Source organism: Taudactylus pleione, unplaced genomic scaffold (genome assembly GCF_031769625.1).
Source record: "Taudactylus pleione unplaced genomic scaffold, aTauple2 ptg000195l, whole genome shotgun sequence".
Taxonomy (NCBI): domain Eukaryota; kingdom Metazoa; phylum Chordata; class Amphibia; order Anura; family Myobatrachidae; genus Taudactylus; species Taudactylus pleione.
In genome coordinates this window covers 3,665,937-3,683,720 of record NW_028284597.1, presented here as the reverse complement: position 1 = coordinate 3,683,720, position 17,784 = coordinate 3,665,937, and the positions used below count along the sequence as shown (strand labels likewise).

Below are 17,784 nucleotides of genomic sequence, written 5' to 3'. Positions count from 1 at the left end.
TGAAAACTAATTTGCGACAATTGCTATGGAAGACTTCGGACCGCGGCTAATTAGATAGCACGATAACCATATTTGGAGTATAAGTGAAAATTTTTTGCAGAAAAAACGTGTTATCGCGGCTAATTGGATCCCTCCCTTGGGGGTCTATTTACTAAGCAGTGTTAGGAGACAGAGTGAAAAGTGATAAGAAAGTGATAAAGTGCCAGCCAATCAGCTCCCAACTGTCATTTTTCAAACACAGCCTGTGAGATGACAGTTGGGAGCTGATTGGCTGGCACCTTATAACTTTCTTATCACTTTTCACTCTGTCTCCTAACACTGCTTAGTAAATAGACCCCTATGTCTCATAGCACACTCATTAAACTTAGCCCTGTATCACTTTATTAGAGGACTGGCCTGTACTTCTTTCAAGGTCTAGTAGAATGATGGAGACTTCCAGAGAAATGGGGCGGAGATGGAAAGTCTTGGAGGCAAGAGTGAGATTACATGTATTGTTTTAATTTATTACTAATATTTAGCATAATGTGAGGCCCTTTCAAATGCTGGAGGACCATACATGCAGCCCCTGATGTGTTTCAGATTGCGTATCACATATATCACGTACGTGCTGTTGAAAGCCAATCAGAACAGTTAGCTAAATAATGCTGTGTGCAGATGTATCCACATACATCTAACCTCCTTGGCCGTTAAATAGCCCTTCTAGTCGTGCCAAGCTGTGGTGTGTCTTGGGAGCGCCGAGCTTCTATTCGTGTGCATTTTTCCATTCAAATGCGTCTTATTTGCACGCAGATGTGGTTAGGACGCACTTCTGCGCAAAGGTATGCTAATAGGATGCACAAGCAGCTTCTGCTGATTAAAATGACATGCCTATATTCTGCTTTGCGAATAAGACATTTCAAGGGAAAAAGCCGCACGAAAAGACGCTCAGCGCTACAGAGTCACACGATGCTCACGCGTAATGTATAACGGTACTTGTAGCTCACGGAGGATAGATGTATGTGGACACATCTGTACAGTATATGGACTTTTTACCAAATATCTAAAGAATAGTTGTAGTCTATTATTTAGGTTGATCAACTTTCAAACTGCCTTCCCACTAGTACACATGCGGCTTTGTTGTTATCTCAGGTGTTTTGCGAGATGGACTTTAAGCCAAGAAGGCTTTATTCTAGACAGAATTATTAAATTGTGAGGAGCCGAAAATTAACACTTAGCTCCGTCCCCTTGTTTCCCCTGCAGTGAAAAAGGTCACGTTTTTAATTATTGTCACACAGTAAGAGCCTGCTATTCATTTTACCACGCAAGGTTGCCATGGAGAGAGATGATGTCATATGTCAGCAACACGCAAACTTAGGAAACATGAATTCAATTATAATTCACACGATTTTGTCTCCTGCATCTCATCCAAAGATAAAGAGTTCAAAGCCCCAGCTGTATTCAACAAAATAAATACCTTACGGACTAACAGAAATGTCAAGTTGCTTAGAGTGGGCTGGCCACATATACATTGGATGTGGTCTGAACCAATAGTCGACCCATCGATTCATTAGGAAGTAATGATGTTACAAAGTGCCTCATACCTTAGTGTATCGCTCATACCAATTGTCACTGTTCTGGTGAGACAGTCCTGATTTGTGGACCGCGAAAGGAGCAGAGTTCAACCCAAAAATGGCTGATTCTGGACTGATGGGAGTGTGGGCCGTTTATATTGTCCTGATTTCACTTGCCTAAATGCTGAGGTATGTCATTATGACGCTCACAACAGAATTTAGATGAGGGGTCCTCTTTAATTATTTTAAGGCCAAAGCTAAAGGAATTATTACAGCTGTCTCCTTACATATCTTTGCTACATTCGCGCTAAAAAGCCCCTCGTGGCGCCGATGGTCCAGTGAGACTCTGCTAGTGTTGGGAGTATTATTTGCGTCCTTTTATGCCGAACATACGTCGGAGTCGCAATGCGATGTGACTAAAGGTGCGTACACACGGGACAATTTTTTTGAACTATTTATCGTTAACGACGTCGTCATTCAGTATTTCCCACAAAATGATGAACAAAAACTACAAATGCGCGCTCTCGTTTGCCGTTTGAAGTTTTCGTTCATCGTCCGAACTTCCTGTCCAACCTGCCGATATTGTCAGGTTGAACATGTTCGGGGATGAGGGAGGGAGCCCGGCACGGAACGACTTTTTTCATGAAATCATTCAGTATTTTGTTAACGACACTGAGCACAAACTGCCGGGGACACACGGGACGATGTTTATTCAGGGAGCGAATCATCCCATGTGTACGCACACCATAAGACGCACCAGCAGACTGTTGATTAATGTGATATGCGACACTTGTGTATCTGTGTGCGACTGAGTCTGTGTCTGTATATGAAGTGCTACAATGTAGCGGCCGCAGCTTTTTTCATTCCAAGTTCCGTTATGCTTCATATACAGACTCAGTCGCACACAAATATACAAGGTTCATATATCAAATTAATCAGCACAGTCTGCTGGTGCGTCCCACTTAGACGCAATTTCGGCAAAGACGGCTGACGCCAGCAGAGCAGCACGGGACCTGGAGGCTCACTCACGCCAGGTAAGTCGCGCTGCATGGCTAGATGTTTGAGGACACATCTGTACTTAACATTTAGTAATGTGAACAAATCTGCTGTAACCCACACTAACCAATCAGATGTTTACTTCCATTCTCTAAACTGCAAAATAAATGTGTTAATTTGTATCAATGCTTCAGATGTATTCCGCTGCATCATAAACAACCTGTTCAAGGGCCTACACCAGAGAATAGCTGTATTATTGTCAGAACTGCTGCAGTGTATCACAGTTACTCTCTACTGGACAACTCCCACCATTCTGCCAACACTCCCACTCTCTACATAGCTTGGAATCGGTATGTAATGCCAGCTGTCAGGATGCCTACTGTCACAATACCGACAGCGGCATCCCGATGGTTGGTATCCCAACAGGGGTCGGGTAAGTATACTTACCCTCCCCCCTTCTCCCCCTAACCCTCCCTTCTTGTAGCCTAACCCTAACCCTCCCCACCCTAACCCTCCCCATTAGTGCCTAAACCTAAGTCTCCCCCCTTTGTGCCTAAACCTAACCCTCCCCCTTAGTACCTAACCCTAATCCCCCCCCAACCCTAACCCTCCCCCCTAGGGGTGTCTAACCCTAACCCCCACCCCCTCCCCAAACCTAACGCTAATCCAGCTTTGTAACCTAAACCTAACCCTCCCCCCGGCTAACACTAAGAACGCCCCGGACTTACCTCGTTCAGACAGGCATCCTTCTGTGTTCTGGCGTCGGTATTAAGATAGGCAGCCGCGAACTACATCCCATGTAGCTCAGTTATGACCCTTCATAACAGCGCTTGAAACAGTGACTCTGGATTGCCTGTAATCGTGTACATCTAGCTCCAAGCATCCACAGTGCCGAAAATTTGCAAAATACTATCTGCCAATAGGTGTAGATTCAGCTGTACATTGGACCCTTTAGGCTCAATACAATTAAGGGTGATGTGCTGCTGTCATTGTCGTGATGTACGGCTGAACACATATTTGCAGACTGCCGTAGCCACTACACCCAGGCCTGGCGACAATGAGGTAGTAGGGGGAACCTGTACTGGGCCCTGAGATCCAGTGGCTGTAGTAGGGTATTATTATTGTGCCAGCGTTGGCTGGGAACTATATAAGACTGACATGAGGACAGTGGGTCATTCCATTAGACTACTTAAACCCTGTTAACTCCTGCTGCAGGGACCTGCATAGTGTCGGCGTGGTGACATAACGTGCGTCGTGATGCTTCGCTTTGGATGCAGGAACATGATCATGCTGCAGACCGCAATGGCACAACCAGCCATCCAGCTGAGAGCTAGTGAGTCCGGATTTCCTGCAGCCACAGTACACAGCAGTACAGTGTGAGTCCGTGACTGTGACTGACCAGCCTACAGCTGAGAGCTAGTGAGTCCGGATTTCCTGCAGCCGCAGTACACAGCAGTACAGTGTGAGTCCGTGACTGTGACTGACCAGCCATCCAGCTGAGAGCTAGTGAGTCCGGATTTCCTGCAGCCGCAGTACACAGCAGTACAGTGTGAGTCCGTGACTGTGACTGACCAGCCATCCAGCTGAGAGCTAGTGAGTCCGGATTTCCTGCAGCCGCAGTACACAGCAGTACAGTGTGAGTCCGTGACTGTGACTGACCAGCCTACAGCTGAGAGCTAGTGAGTCCGGATTTCCTGCAGCCGCAGTACACAGCAGTACAGTGTGAGTCCGTGACTGTGACTGACCAGCCTACAGCTGAGTCGCAAATTAACTAGGTCAAACTCTAAGAAGGAGTGAGTACAGGCACAACTGTTTTATATAATAAATTACATACATTTTTGATGTGCCTGACAATTAATTATCTGTGTAATGTTAGCAGTACCCATTCAGCATTGGGGAGGGGTGCCCCAGAGACATGAGGGTACCGGGCTCCAAAATTTCTGTTTCCGGCCCTGACTACAGCGACGCTTTTCCTGTGCAACTAAATGGCTGTGAGGAACAATCAACGATGTAGGGACCCTGCGATGTGCCATTCCAGTATGTACTAAGGATGGGCAGCACAGGATAAACAATACTAATCTGCTTTCTGCCGCTGCAAATCAGTGGTATGACGCACTTTTACTGTGTACATCATTTTTTTTTTTCTAATTTTATGTGATGCGTTCCTCTAATATTTCACAATTTTGAAGTCTGCATTGCGTGAAAAGATAGCTTTCTTTTCTATATATTTTATCTTTTTTTTCACTTCCTCTCCCCTACCGAAATATGGATACATTATTCACAAAATGCTACTACTGTACTGTGTGGGCATATACACATAATAAACATATTCCAGACTATATTCTTCTGTGTTCATCTCTAACAACTCCTTATGGTTAATACAAATAATATAAAGGAAATGAAAAATAGTATGTGAAACTGAAATGATTATTTAAGAATTATTTCATGTTGAACAAGTAGTTTCTGCCCTATTGCTATCTGTAAAAATGAGAGATAAAAAAACAAATGCCATGCATAATTTATAGCACCATCAAGTGTGGAAAATTAAAATCCTAGCAATATAATTGTATTCTTTTTGAAGCCGTTATTCTAGTCCTACATTCGTTTTTCAGTTTTTGCTGATTTTAATCAGCTATTAAGATTTCGGTGCTGGAAACAGTATACTGTCTATGGACCACAAAGGAAGCCCCTTTTCTACTTCAAAGTGGCAATATTTTCAAAAGATTTGGAATAAAAAAAAACGTTTCTCGCAGTTCCACATAATTTATATATGTTGTGGAGGAATCAAAAACAGTAATGTGTGTGAACATTGTGCAGACACCCCTTGTGTACCTGTACCCCTGAAGAAGTAGCTGATATGATGAAACGCACTGGGAAAGGTCGAAGCTGGATTATTGGCTGAGACAAGATCAGGTTAAAATTGGATCACAGCGACGCCATCTTGCGACTGGCCGCGAGACGCCATCTTGAAAATGAGATGCAAAACACCATTTTGCGAATGGCCGCCCAAGCGCTATTTTAGATAAACTCAAAATTAAGTACATATGGCGATATTACTATTAGCACCATGCGATTGCATCTTTCACCATTTCTCATATACACATTAATACGCACAATTGCGCTGTTAACTAGTCGCATATTAGCGAATTCATAAGATCCTGAATGAAAACGCTGTTTATTAGCTTAATGCGCACGCATCTGCCCCAAGTTAACTAGCATCTTTATATCAAACCCCGCATACTCACACATTACATATCCACATACAAGGTTCCATAAGCTTTAAGGTATAAGATTTAAGTTTGTTCATTTAGTATAAATGCTGCGAAATAAAGATTATTTGGTAACTAAGGTTTTATACATGCTAAGTAAGCAGTGTTTGGTTTTGTACTGATGCGTACTCTTTCAACAGAATTCCGGTATTATCGGTGTGGAGATCGCATCATGCATTCTCAACTTATGGACCAAAGAGACTTCAAGCAACAAAATGTATATTATATGAACAACTGTTAGGATGTTGCATGAGGCTGGAAACCAGAGACCCCCAGTTGTTAGAGGCTGGGTTGTGTCTATTTGAATCAGCCTGTTAAATGCTCTGTAACAGATGCATCCCCCTTGGGAACCAATGGCATCAGCAACAAACTTCTCTATTGTTTTGTCTATTCCTGGGGGGTATAAATATGTGTGCTCCAACACTGGGTTTTGGTCTTCGTGCTGAATGCTGATTGACGAGGGGTTTCTTGCTGATGCCTAACATCTGGTCCGGAAGCACTGCGTATGTATACTGTACTTGGGTCTGTATAATTACTTTGCGCCGAATTGTGTCTGGATCAATAGCGTGTAACTGACTGTACTTTTACTTGAATAATACTTTGTGCTTTGGAACCACGGATTCTAGGTTCTAATTCAGTATCGTTAGAAATATGAGTGACTGGTTCCTGTACACAGCCTCTAAAGGAAATGCGCATCCCGAAAAGGTTCCCGGTAGACTTATAACATCTCGGGCTGTTGCAAGAGTTCAGTATTGTGCTAAATTTAAGTACGTGCATATAAGCTTGTTTTAAGAAGTGCATTAAATAATTGGTACATTATGCAATGATTGGCTGTGTGCCTGGTTTCATGGGTGCATTTGGTGGGAGGGTATATCCCTACAGGAATTAAAGTCCTACCAAGCTCACAAATAGACATTGTACAAGAAGAATCGAAGCTGTAAAAAGACGACGTCAACAGTCGAACAGATATTCAGATAAGCAATAATTTCAAGTTACAAAAATGTACGCATAATACTTATTGAAAAATCATTAATGTTTTATTGAAGTTGCTACACCGTAATCGCCCTCTTGGTGTTTGTTTGTGTATTTGATTCATTGTAAATTGTCGAAAATAAACTTCCACAAACAAGTACAATTTTCACTTTTAGCGTAGGATAAAGGATTATTTTTGTGATATATATTCAAAATGCCTCCCACCCACCTTTTCTGCAACAGAGAAACTACGCCGTTATGCATGAAGAAAAAAGCAAAGGACAGCTCTCTCGGTAAGAGCTTTCCTTTGCGAGTGAGGGACTTATATGACCCAGAAGTCCCTCTGGCGTCCAAGTGGATCCCTACCACAGGGTGCGTCATGAATAGAACCCCATAGGCTTCTTTTGAGCAACGCCATCTAAAGATGGCATTGCCCACTGCATCCAAGCCCCAGAATGTATCGCATTTGGGGCTTGGTGCATATGAGAAATGCGGTCAAACCCCCGAAAACTGCTTTTTCCGGAGTTTGACCGCATGACTCATATTGCTGCATCCCGCCCCAGGAAACAGATGGAGGTGAAGCTAAGAAAGTAATGTCATAATCACGTAAAGTTTTTATTTAACAGTAATGGGTCCAACTTAGTAACTGTTTGACATTACATTGGGTTTATGAAATAGAACAAAATTTACCTCAAAACCGGTAACATTTCCTCCAAGAGCCTCGACAATTCCAGACAGCTCAAATCCAGGGACCAGTGGCGTCTTCGGAGGATTGTCTATGTTCCCTTGGCGAACCATCAAATCAATGAAGTTCAGACCACTACAAGGATAAAAAGCAAATAGATAACGTCAATATGTTTTTTACATAAATATGATTTTCTACAAAGCTACCTGCATCCCCTATACGTTTCTTTAATAGAGAGAAGTAACACTGAAGGAACTTGTTTCTTTCCTGGCACATTTTGGATGAATTAATATGTGACTTTATATACGCTAATCAGAGCTTCCAGTAAAATAAAAATCTACAGAATCAGAACAGAGGGCCTGATTCAGAGCCGCTCGTAAGCGGCCGCTCGTTCGCTCCGAGCGATGTTCTCACATCTGCGCATGCGTATGGGTCGTAATGCGCATGCGCCAACCAGTCATTGCGGTCGGAAATCGAGCGCTCGCAAAATAGCGAGCGCCTGCTAATTTGAGTGACAGGATGAGGCGTTTGTGGGTGGTAACAGGGGAAGGTGCTTGAAAACGGGGAGTGGTGATCCGAACGCAGGCGTGCCAAAAGGTCAAAACGGGCGTTTTAAGGTGTGCATAATTAACAAAGCAGCGTCATCTACCACGTCACTTGGTTGTTTCTTAGCCTGAACTGTTCGCATGATTGCGGTAGGAAAATCCTACCACAAGCACTGCGAGCAGTTCAGATGCCTTTCGATGTACTCGATTAGTCAAACAAATAGCGGAGATGACGTAGGATGCGAGCGGCCAGGGGGCGTCTTTTCAAAATAGCGAGCGCATGTTTCGTTCGCTCACTCAGACATAGAGGCGTCAGACCGCAAAGAGCGAGCGCTCAATTTAAATAGCCGGCCCCTTTTTCTGAACGAGCGAGCACAAATAGCGTCCGGCTCTGAATCAGGCCCAGAATCCTTTGCTGTGCAAAATGGATGCAGTCATTTTATGTACTGGTCCGATAGTCATGAGAACGCAGCCCATCAACTCACTAGAGGCTAGCAACATCGCTATAGTATATTGGGCCCGATTCCCATTTGGACGCAAATGTCATCGCAGCTGCAATCTCTCACGGATCGCCCCCTCTTTCTGGAAGTGGCAAGGCCAGTGCCTGCATTTTCGGACGTAGTTTAACTGGCCTCACAGAGCTGCGACGGCCAATTTGAGCAGTCATAGGCTTACTTGGATGGCCAATGCCAAGACCGTTGGCTGCAATAGTGATGCAATGTTGCGGTTACAGATGCAGCATTTGGATCTTGCGATGCCGTCATGATTGTGTCTTTAGTCTTCATCGGTATTAGTATATTTTAGCATCGCTGATGTGCCCAAAGACACTCATTGCGTACCACTCTGAATCAGACTCTATGTGAGGTGGTGGTATACTGCTTGAAAATCAAGGGGGCAAGCTACAATGGGGGTAAAACTTACCTAAATTCTTAGAAAAGGCGGCTTCTTTAAATTCGAACCACCGTTACCAGGTCCCACAAACTCAGGGACTAAGGGGTCTATTTACTAAGCCTTGGATGGAGATAAAGTGAACGGAGATAAAGTCCCAGCCAATCAGCTCCTAACAGCCATGTCACAGGCTTTGTTTAAAAAATGACAGTTAGGAGCTGATTGGTTGGGACTTTATCTCCATTCACTTTATCTCCATACAAGGCTTAGTAAATAGACCCCTTTATCTGCCATGGAAAGAAGGATATCTTCCATGGACATGAAGTCAATTCTAAGACACCATTCCTTGTAGGAAGGGAACGAGAAGATTTCCAAAATACGAGAATAACGGCTCAAGCCGTGTTGCTAAGGTGATGAAGGAGCGACTTATCGTAAGTGCCAAAAGAAATTTTCAAATAGAAGAGCAGCCAGAAGCCAGGGTCCTGTAGAAAATCACTTCCCAGGATGTCTTGAGAAATGATGATAACATTTCTCCAGAATTGTGAGATCAGAGAGGCAATCACACCAGATATGAAGGAAGGTACCTGTATGACCATGGCATCTCCAACAGATGGGGTGTTTGTACAGAATGGGATTGAAATACCGGCGGCTGACGGTAGGAGATCCCGACGGACAGTGGTAAGTATCCTAACCCTCCCTTCTACCCCCCCCTAAACCTAACCCTCCTTTAGGGGTACCTAAACCTAACCTCCCCCCCTAGTGCCTAACCCTAACCTCCCCCCAGGGGTGTCTAAACCTAACCACCCCTCCCCGCACTCTATTCCTAATCCTCCCGGGGGGGGGTGCCTATCCCTAACCGCTCCCAAGTGGCGCCTAACCCTAACCCCCCCTTTCCCTAGCCTAACGCTAACCTTTCTTGGGGGGGTGCCTAACCCTAAGTCCCCCCTGGGCGTCGCTAAACCTAACCCTCCCATCCCTGGGCTAAATGTTATACTTACCCGTCAGACAACGATTGGGATGGTGGGGGTCGGTCTTCCGGTGTCGGGATTAACATAGGCATCGCCATTTCAACGCCCATGCTAAGTCCTGTGTCGGGCAGGAACTGGCTGTATTTAAACCGGACTACATTCCGTTTGTACCAAGGGGACAGAATTTTATACTGTGTTTCCATAACTGTAATGCATATAGAGCTTGTATGCGTTTTTGGCATTCTGTTTCAGACAACAAGATATTAAAGTCCCTCTCCCGGGCTATAGTAAAAGGGGGTAGTGAGGCAAAATGGTCATCCATCAGGAGTTTGTAAATTTGTTGCTTTTTTTTTACAAACTATATAAAATACTTCTACTTACAAATAAGTCTATTAAACCAAACTACACCAACATACATCTCTTCGCTTATATCGAAATATCTCCCAGCTCGGCACCTCCATCCTGCACAAGATCTGTGTCTCTCATCCACACGCATTCACAGTCACAGGACTTTTCTTTTCAGACAGCCCCCACTCTGTGAAGTGCCCTTCCGCGCTCAACAAGACTTTCTTCTTGTATCCAAACCTTCAAGCGTTCCCTGAAAACTCACCTCTTCAGGCAACCTATCAGATTCCAGAACCGCCCACATAACCTACATAAGCTATCTTACCCAATGGCATCCCCTCTATACAGTGCACACATCACTTTACATATGTTCTCTTTCTACACTCACACACCTGCTGGCCCCAGGCTAACATTCCTGTGTGACTGGATCATAGAGCCCACCAAGAATCTCTGTATCTGGATGGACCAGACTAGCTGCAGCTGGGGCCACCTAGCCTCCGAAGCTTTAGGAATTTTGAAAGGTTTATATTCATTTTAGCCATAATTTTATAAGCTTTCTAAAACTGTTTGAAAAAACTACAAAGACATATCGGGCCTGATTCTTAGTGGGGCGCTTCAGCATCCATCTTGTGCTGGTACTTTATGCAACTACCGCTACAAGGCCTTGCCTGGAGGACATCTATGTGTCTGCATGTGCAAGGGCTGAGATGCCCACTTTGAGTGTCTTTAGATGCTGGTATACCGCTTGGTGCGTCTATAGATGCATCCATCGATCACACCGTAAAAACGTGCACCAGCCCCATGCCGGGTGCAGATTCCACCATCAGAGTATGGCCCTCAAGATGAGTGATTATGCCTCCGAGTTCGCAATCAGTTCAGACCGACAGACATTTTATCTGACAGGCTAATACCATCAGATGGCCAGACACTGGGAGATATTTGTGGAATATTTCTGTTCCTCTCCTGGGACGGGATGCAGCAAAGGAAGAAATGCAGTCAAACCCCCCAAAATACAGTTTTCGGGGGTTTGACCACATTTCTCATGCATACCGGTGTAATTAAAGCTGGCATGCATGCGATGCATTCCGCCTCTGGTGAGGAGACATTTCCCCGTTCTTCCCCAGTTAAGGAACAGGGGAAATGTTGAACAGTCGGCCGCGTCAGCACATAAACTGCCAGATGCGGCATGTTGGATGATTTTCATGCCCGACCGTCTGATAATCGCCTATCGGGTGCAGCCATACACTATTCAAATAATCGGTGGATTGGGCCGATAATAGCATAATGTATGCCCCTACTGTATTCATAATTTCATATAGTATATTTTCATACTTTGTCGACACATATCTATCTATCTCATATCTATCTATCTATATTCAGGGGCGTATCTATAATGGGTGCAGGGTGTACGGGGAACACGGGCCCCTGGGTCAAGGGGGGGCCCCGCACGGCACACTCTGCACCCATAATATTACTTACATCTCCAGAGTCCCACGTCGGTGCTGGCGTCCGGCGCTGTAAAACGACTGGAAAATGGCCGCGGTGGCCATTTTCCCGTCATTTGCACATGTGCAGTACAGAAAAAATGGCCACCGGTGCCAGTTTCCCGGTGCCCTGTGCATACACTACAGACTCTGGGCACACTATAGTGCCCAGAGTCTATAACTCCGGCGCTGGCCGCGCACAGCTCAGTGCGCTGCCGGCCGCCGGGCGGAGAGGAGGGGGCCCCTGTCGGAGACTGCACACGGGCCCCCTCCTCTCTAGAAACGCCCCTGCTCATATCTATCTATCTATCTCATATCTAGATATCTTTCTTTCCAAGCTTACAGTAGTCAGAACTTTTGATATGTAACATTTTATTGTTATGTAACTAAATGCAAGATATTGTCCTCCATTATTTTCTTCATAAGAGACAGAAGCAGGGTGCCTCAGTGGGATTACTGACGTGATATGTGCTCAGCAAAGGATATTATCTCCCCCAAGATCACAACTGGATCTTTATAGTTGCCAACATGTGAATGTACACCGCAGGCAGACTCTGATGCTGAGCCAGAGCAGCTACACAGTCTCCGTATGCCTTGTATACTCAACTGGATTATACGTTTTGTACTCCTCTTTAAAAATAAAAATGTACAAGACCCAGAGAACAAAAATACATAGCAAAAATGGTATCTAGCATTGCAGAAAAATATGGGCACAAGTGCATGCTTGTTATTACATTTATAGTTGTTTTAATGCAATATTACATAATTCTCTTTAACCACTTTATTAAATTAAGTTACGCCAGTGGCATTAAACACTCCCCCCCCCCATGGCACTTCTCCCCTCCCCCACATGCAAAGTGCAGAGAGTGTGTCAGGGGAGACTGATCATCAGTCCCTCAGCTACAGCTGATATTTGCACTCACATAGATCAGTACAGCATTGCTCAGAGGGGCACTGACGTTAACCTCCTCGCACTTTTGTACTGGCGCGTGCACCCCCGTATGCCGTTCGCACAGCATTCTGGTGGAAAATCAGTGATCACAGCCCGCTATATCACAGAGCAGAGGGAAAAGTAGGAAATACGTTCTGCAAATGTGCAGAGATTTCCACTTTAGGAGCCGGGGGACGCAGCAGGATGGCATGGTCGCATGGGATGCAACTGCCCCACTTAACTAGTTAACATTCTGAGGTACATGATACATGCTAATAATTCGGATGTGTCACCCCCATTTGGAGTTTCTTGCGGAATGCCCAGAGAATATTTTCTTTAAGCTTTTTAAGACTTATTTGAGGTACATGCACCATGTTAATTACTAAGGGCCTAATTCACAGATGAACATACATCTCCAATGGTTAGGGGTCTGCGCCTTCGCATGACCTGCTCTGTTCTTGTGCAGAACGGGTCCTGCGATCTTGCTCACAGACCCCCCAAGCTATGATTGACATTCTGCGGCATTTGGGGCCTGGTCGCAGTTTCTGGAAGACGTGTTGGCCCCGTTTTCTGGGAGGAAAGAGGTCAGGGTCTGCATTAGCGGACACAGATTCCTGGCCTATGTGACCAGCATCCCGTCAAGCTGCGGAAAGCTTCAGCTCCCACAGCTTGACCCCCAGCCTGCTGGGATCGTAGATGCAGTAAGGATGTGTCTGACACCTCCTTCTGCATTTGCATCGGAGATGGATGGAATTGCACAGCCGGTTGCATAGGCAAACGCAGGGGGGTTTCCATCTGCCTGGAAACCCCCTCCCCAGCCCACATCATGACCACAATAGAAATAGTAATATAATGGAATTTTACTAGCGCTGCATGTTCTTCTCAGTACCATAAATGAAATAAATAGCACCACCTGTGGATCTTTTAACATGTATCAGACAGTAATAAATACACCTGTGCACCAATTAGGGGATTTGGAAAACATGCACTGTTAGGGATGCTCAACTATAGAGCCCAATATTTACATATATGTCCAGGGCAGTGCTAGGCTCTTCTGCTGCTTCCCCAGACTCCCGGACTTGCTCCCATGCTCTGGAATGGTGCTCACATCTAAAATAAATACATTCAGCTCAAGGAGGATGGCCCTACTGCCGCATCTAATAGCTTACTGTGATTGCTAGTCCTGTATATGCTGGAATTATGACACACAATATACTTTGTATGACGCATATTAAAGCTGGATAAGTGGTAATGATGCCCTTTTCATGGACTGGCCACACTCACTCTAAAATCAGGCATTTGGAAACCCCCCTCTAGAAATCCTGCGTTTGCCACTGGCTTGTGTGCAGCTCTGCAAACCCACCTATCTCTGAATCAATTTGAACATACTACGTTATGTAGTGTTTTTTTTTTTATTTTATTTATTTGTAGCAAACACTAACAATCTCTGGTCTGCAGAAATACCACTATTAGTCTTATTGGTTGGTTTATCACAGCACTTTTTTTGTCTTTTGGCATTTTCACAGCTCTATCTTCACTGAGGCCTCCATTGTGTACTCTCTCTCTCTCTCTCTCTCTCCAGATGTTTTCAGCTTTTTAAGTTTTATTGCAGTAGTTTTAGTAACATGACATCATGCCGACGTGTTGATTCCTTTAACAATCATTATCAAGGTTGTATTTTAGGTAACATTTGCCATAAACTGTTAACTTCTGGTCAGTCTAAGCATGCTAGCCATCCTGGGTCTGTTATGCTGGGCATACGCTGCCAGATAAAATGCCTGCCAGACCGACGGACATTTTATCTGGCAGCCAGCATATCTCACAGGCATACACTGTAAGATATCTCACAGTGTATTGGCCCCAATATCTGCACTCCTTCCCCAGGCAGGAGACATTTCCCTGTTTCATCCCTGTGAAGGAACAGGTGAAATGTCTGTCGATCAGCAGCGGCAGGGCATGCACTACCCGGTGCCGATAGCGGGCAGATCGGCAAAATAATTGTATAGTGTATGCCCGGGCATTAGGAGTACTTCATTCCAAAACTGACACCCAATATATGTATAAAAAGTCTCAAGATAGATAAAAATATAATTTATTTAACAAACAGAAACCCATGGTAGGTAGCAAACGTACAGCAATAAATAAAATATATGAGCGCATATCTGTCCATAGAGAAGTCAAAGTACGATGTCACAGAACCAACGCATTTCGCATAATGTTCAAATGTGTATATATAACGTCACCAGTCAGAACCATGTCTAAATAAGATGGATACACATTGTCGTTGCGGTTTGACCGATTTGGACAAATCATAAAGACATATGGTGCAATGTACGATATGCGCACTCCCACGGTCTCATGGTTTGATGTGCTGCACATCAAACCTGCCGATATCGTTTGTGGCTCCATGCGGCACGAGGGATTGTTCCATCATTCATTACTCCGTTCTAATGTGTGCCCAGGATCCGTTCTGTCAGCCCATCAGGTGGCCGGCATATCGGCTGGGTACACATCAACCAGTGTGTACCCAGCTTAACTGCATGGCATGACCACAACTACCAAGTACGTTGGATGTAAGCACAACCATAAATACATGTGTGACAGAGAGACCAAGCTGCCCAGGGCAGAGTAGTTTGATAAAACTGTGGATAACTTAAATAGAACAAGGCCCCTATTTTTCAATAGGTGTCGATAACAATAATTTTTAATTGCCACCTATCGCATAAATAGATCTGTCATCGCAGAAATTAACCAAAATTTCCATAGAAATGCTCATATTCATATCATAAATAGGACAGTAAGGGGAATATTTACTACAGTGGAGGTTTTTAGAAGTGGAGATGTTGCCCATAGGAACCAATCAGATTCTAGCTATTATCTTCAAGAAGGTGCTAGATAAATGTTAAGTAGAATCTGATTGGTTGCTATGGGCAACATCTCCACTTCTACAAACCCGCACTTTAGTAAATATACTCCTAAGGGGTCTATTTACTAAGCTCTGTTATGAGATAAAGTGAACGGTGATAAGGTACCAATCAGCTCCTGCCATTTTTCAAACACAGCCTGTGACATGGCAGTTTGGAGCTGATTGGTAGGTACCTTATCACCGTTCACTATATCTCCTAACACAGCTTAGTAAATAGACCACTAAGTGTTACATATTATTTCTCTCAAACAGGTAAGTCAAATAATTGTTAATTTCTAGCAAAGACAGGTAATATCTGTGGGTATAATACAAAGGGCTAGCTTCTCCTGACCTGTGTCCTTCTGCTGCAAAGAAAAATAAATATTAAAGTCCTTTGCACCATAGCAACACAGCTGCATACTCTTGTCTATCACCCAGAATCTTTTTTGGAGCCATGTACAGTCAGGTGCATAAATATTGGGACATTGACAGAATTTTCATATTTTGGCCTGTATTCACCACCACAATGGCTTTGAAATGAAACAAACAAGATGTGCTTTAACTGCAGACTTTCAGGTTTAATTTGATGGTAAATACATCCAAATCAGGAGAACGGTGTAGGAATTACAACGGTTTCTATATGTGCCTCCCACTTTTTAAGGGGCCAAAAGTAATGGGACTATCAACTCAAAAGCTATTTCATGGACAGGTGTGGGCTATTCCCTCTTTATTTCATTATCATTTAAGCAGGTAAAAGGTCTCGAGTTGATTCTAGGTGTGACATTTGCATTTGGAATCAGTTGCTGTCAACTCTCAATATGAGATCCAAAGAGCTGTCACTATCAGTGAAGCAAGCCATCATTAGGCTGAAAATCAAAACAAACCCATCAGAGAGATAGCAAAAACATTAGGTGTGGCCAAATCAACTGTTTGGAACTTTCTTAAAAAGAAACAATGCACCGGAGAGCTCAGCAACACCAAAAGACCCGGAAGACCACGGAAAACAACTGTGGTGGATGACAGAAGAATTATGTCCCTGGTGAAGAAAAACCCCTTCACAACAGTTTGCCAAATCAAGAACACTCTCGAGGAGGTAGGTGTATGTGTGTCAAAGTCAACAATCAAGAGAAGACTTCACAAGAATGAATATAGAGGGTTCACCACAAGATGTAACCCATTGGTGAGCCACAAAAACAGGAAGACCAGATTAGAGTTTGCCAAACAACATCTAAAAAAGCCATTACAGTTCTGGAACAACATCCTATGGACAGAAGAGACAAAGATAAACTTGTACCAGAGTGATGGGAAGAGAAGAGTATGGAGAAGGAAAGGAACTGCTCATGATCCAAAACATACCACCTCATCAGTGAAGCATGGTGGTAGTAGTGTCATGGCGTGGACATGTATGGCTGCCAATGGAACTGGTTCCCTTGTATTTATTGATAATGTGACTGCTGACAAAAGCAGCAGAATGAATTCTGAAGTGTTTCGGGCAATATTATATGCTCATATTCAGTCAAATGCTTCAGAACTCATTGCACGGTGCTTCACAGTGCAGATGGACAATGACCCGAAGCATACTGCAAAAGCAACCAAAGAGTTTTTTAAGGCTAAAAAGTGGAATGTTATGCAATGGCCAAGTCAATCCCCTGACCTGAATCCGATTGAGCATGCATTTCACTTGATGAAGACAAAACTGAAGGGAAAATGCCCAAGAACAAGCAGGAACTGAAGACATTTGCAGTAGAGGCCTGGCAGAGCATCACCAGGGATGAAACCCAGCATCTGGTGATGTCTATGCTTCCAGACATCAGGCTGTAATTGCCTGCAAAGGATTTGCAACAAAGTATTAAAAAGTGAAAGTTAGATTTAGGATTGTTTAGTTTGTCCCATTACTTTTGGCCCCTTAAAAAGTGGGAGGCATATATAGAAACCGTTGTAATTCCTACACCGTTCCCCTGATTCGGATGTAATTACCCTCAAATTAAATCTGAAAGTCTGCAGTTAAAGCACATCTTGTTTGTTTCATTTCAAAGCCATTGTGGTGGTGAATAGAGGCCAAAATATGAAAATTCTGTCAATGTCCCAATATTTATGCACCTGACTGTATATTAAAATTCATGTTACCACTTATAGATCTATTTTTTTGCTCAGTAGACACAGATAAGGTAACTTGAGGTAGACCTTCAGCCATCTTTAGTCACAATAAATCTTTTCTGCAGTCATAGCAGCTGACACGAACTATG

General features: G+C 44.0%; 1 protein-coding gene across 1 annotated transcript in view; it reads right to left on the bottom strand.

Annotated features, from left to right (window-relative positions):
- VAT1L (vesicle amine transport 1 like) overlaps positions 1-17,784 on the bottom strand; it is an 87,171-nt gene that overhangs the window by 47,492 nt on the left and 21,895 nt on the right. The window contains exon 2 of the mRNA XM_088476798.1: positions 7,478-7,607. Within this exon, the coding sequence (XP_088332924.1) occupies positions 7,478-7,607 (130 nt within the window). The remainder of the gene's footprint in view (positions 1-7,477; positions 7,608-17,784) is intronic.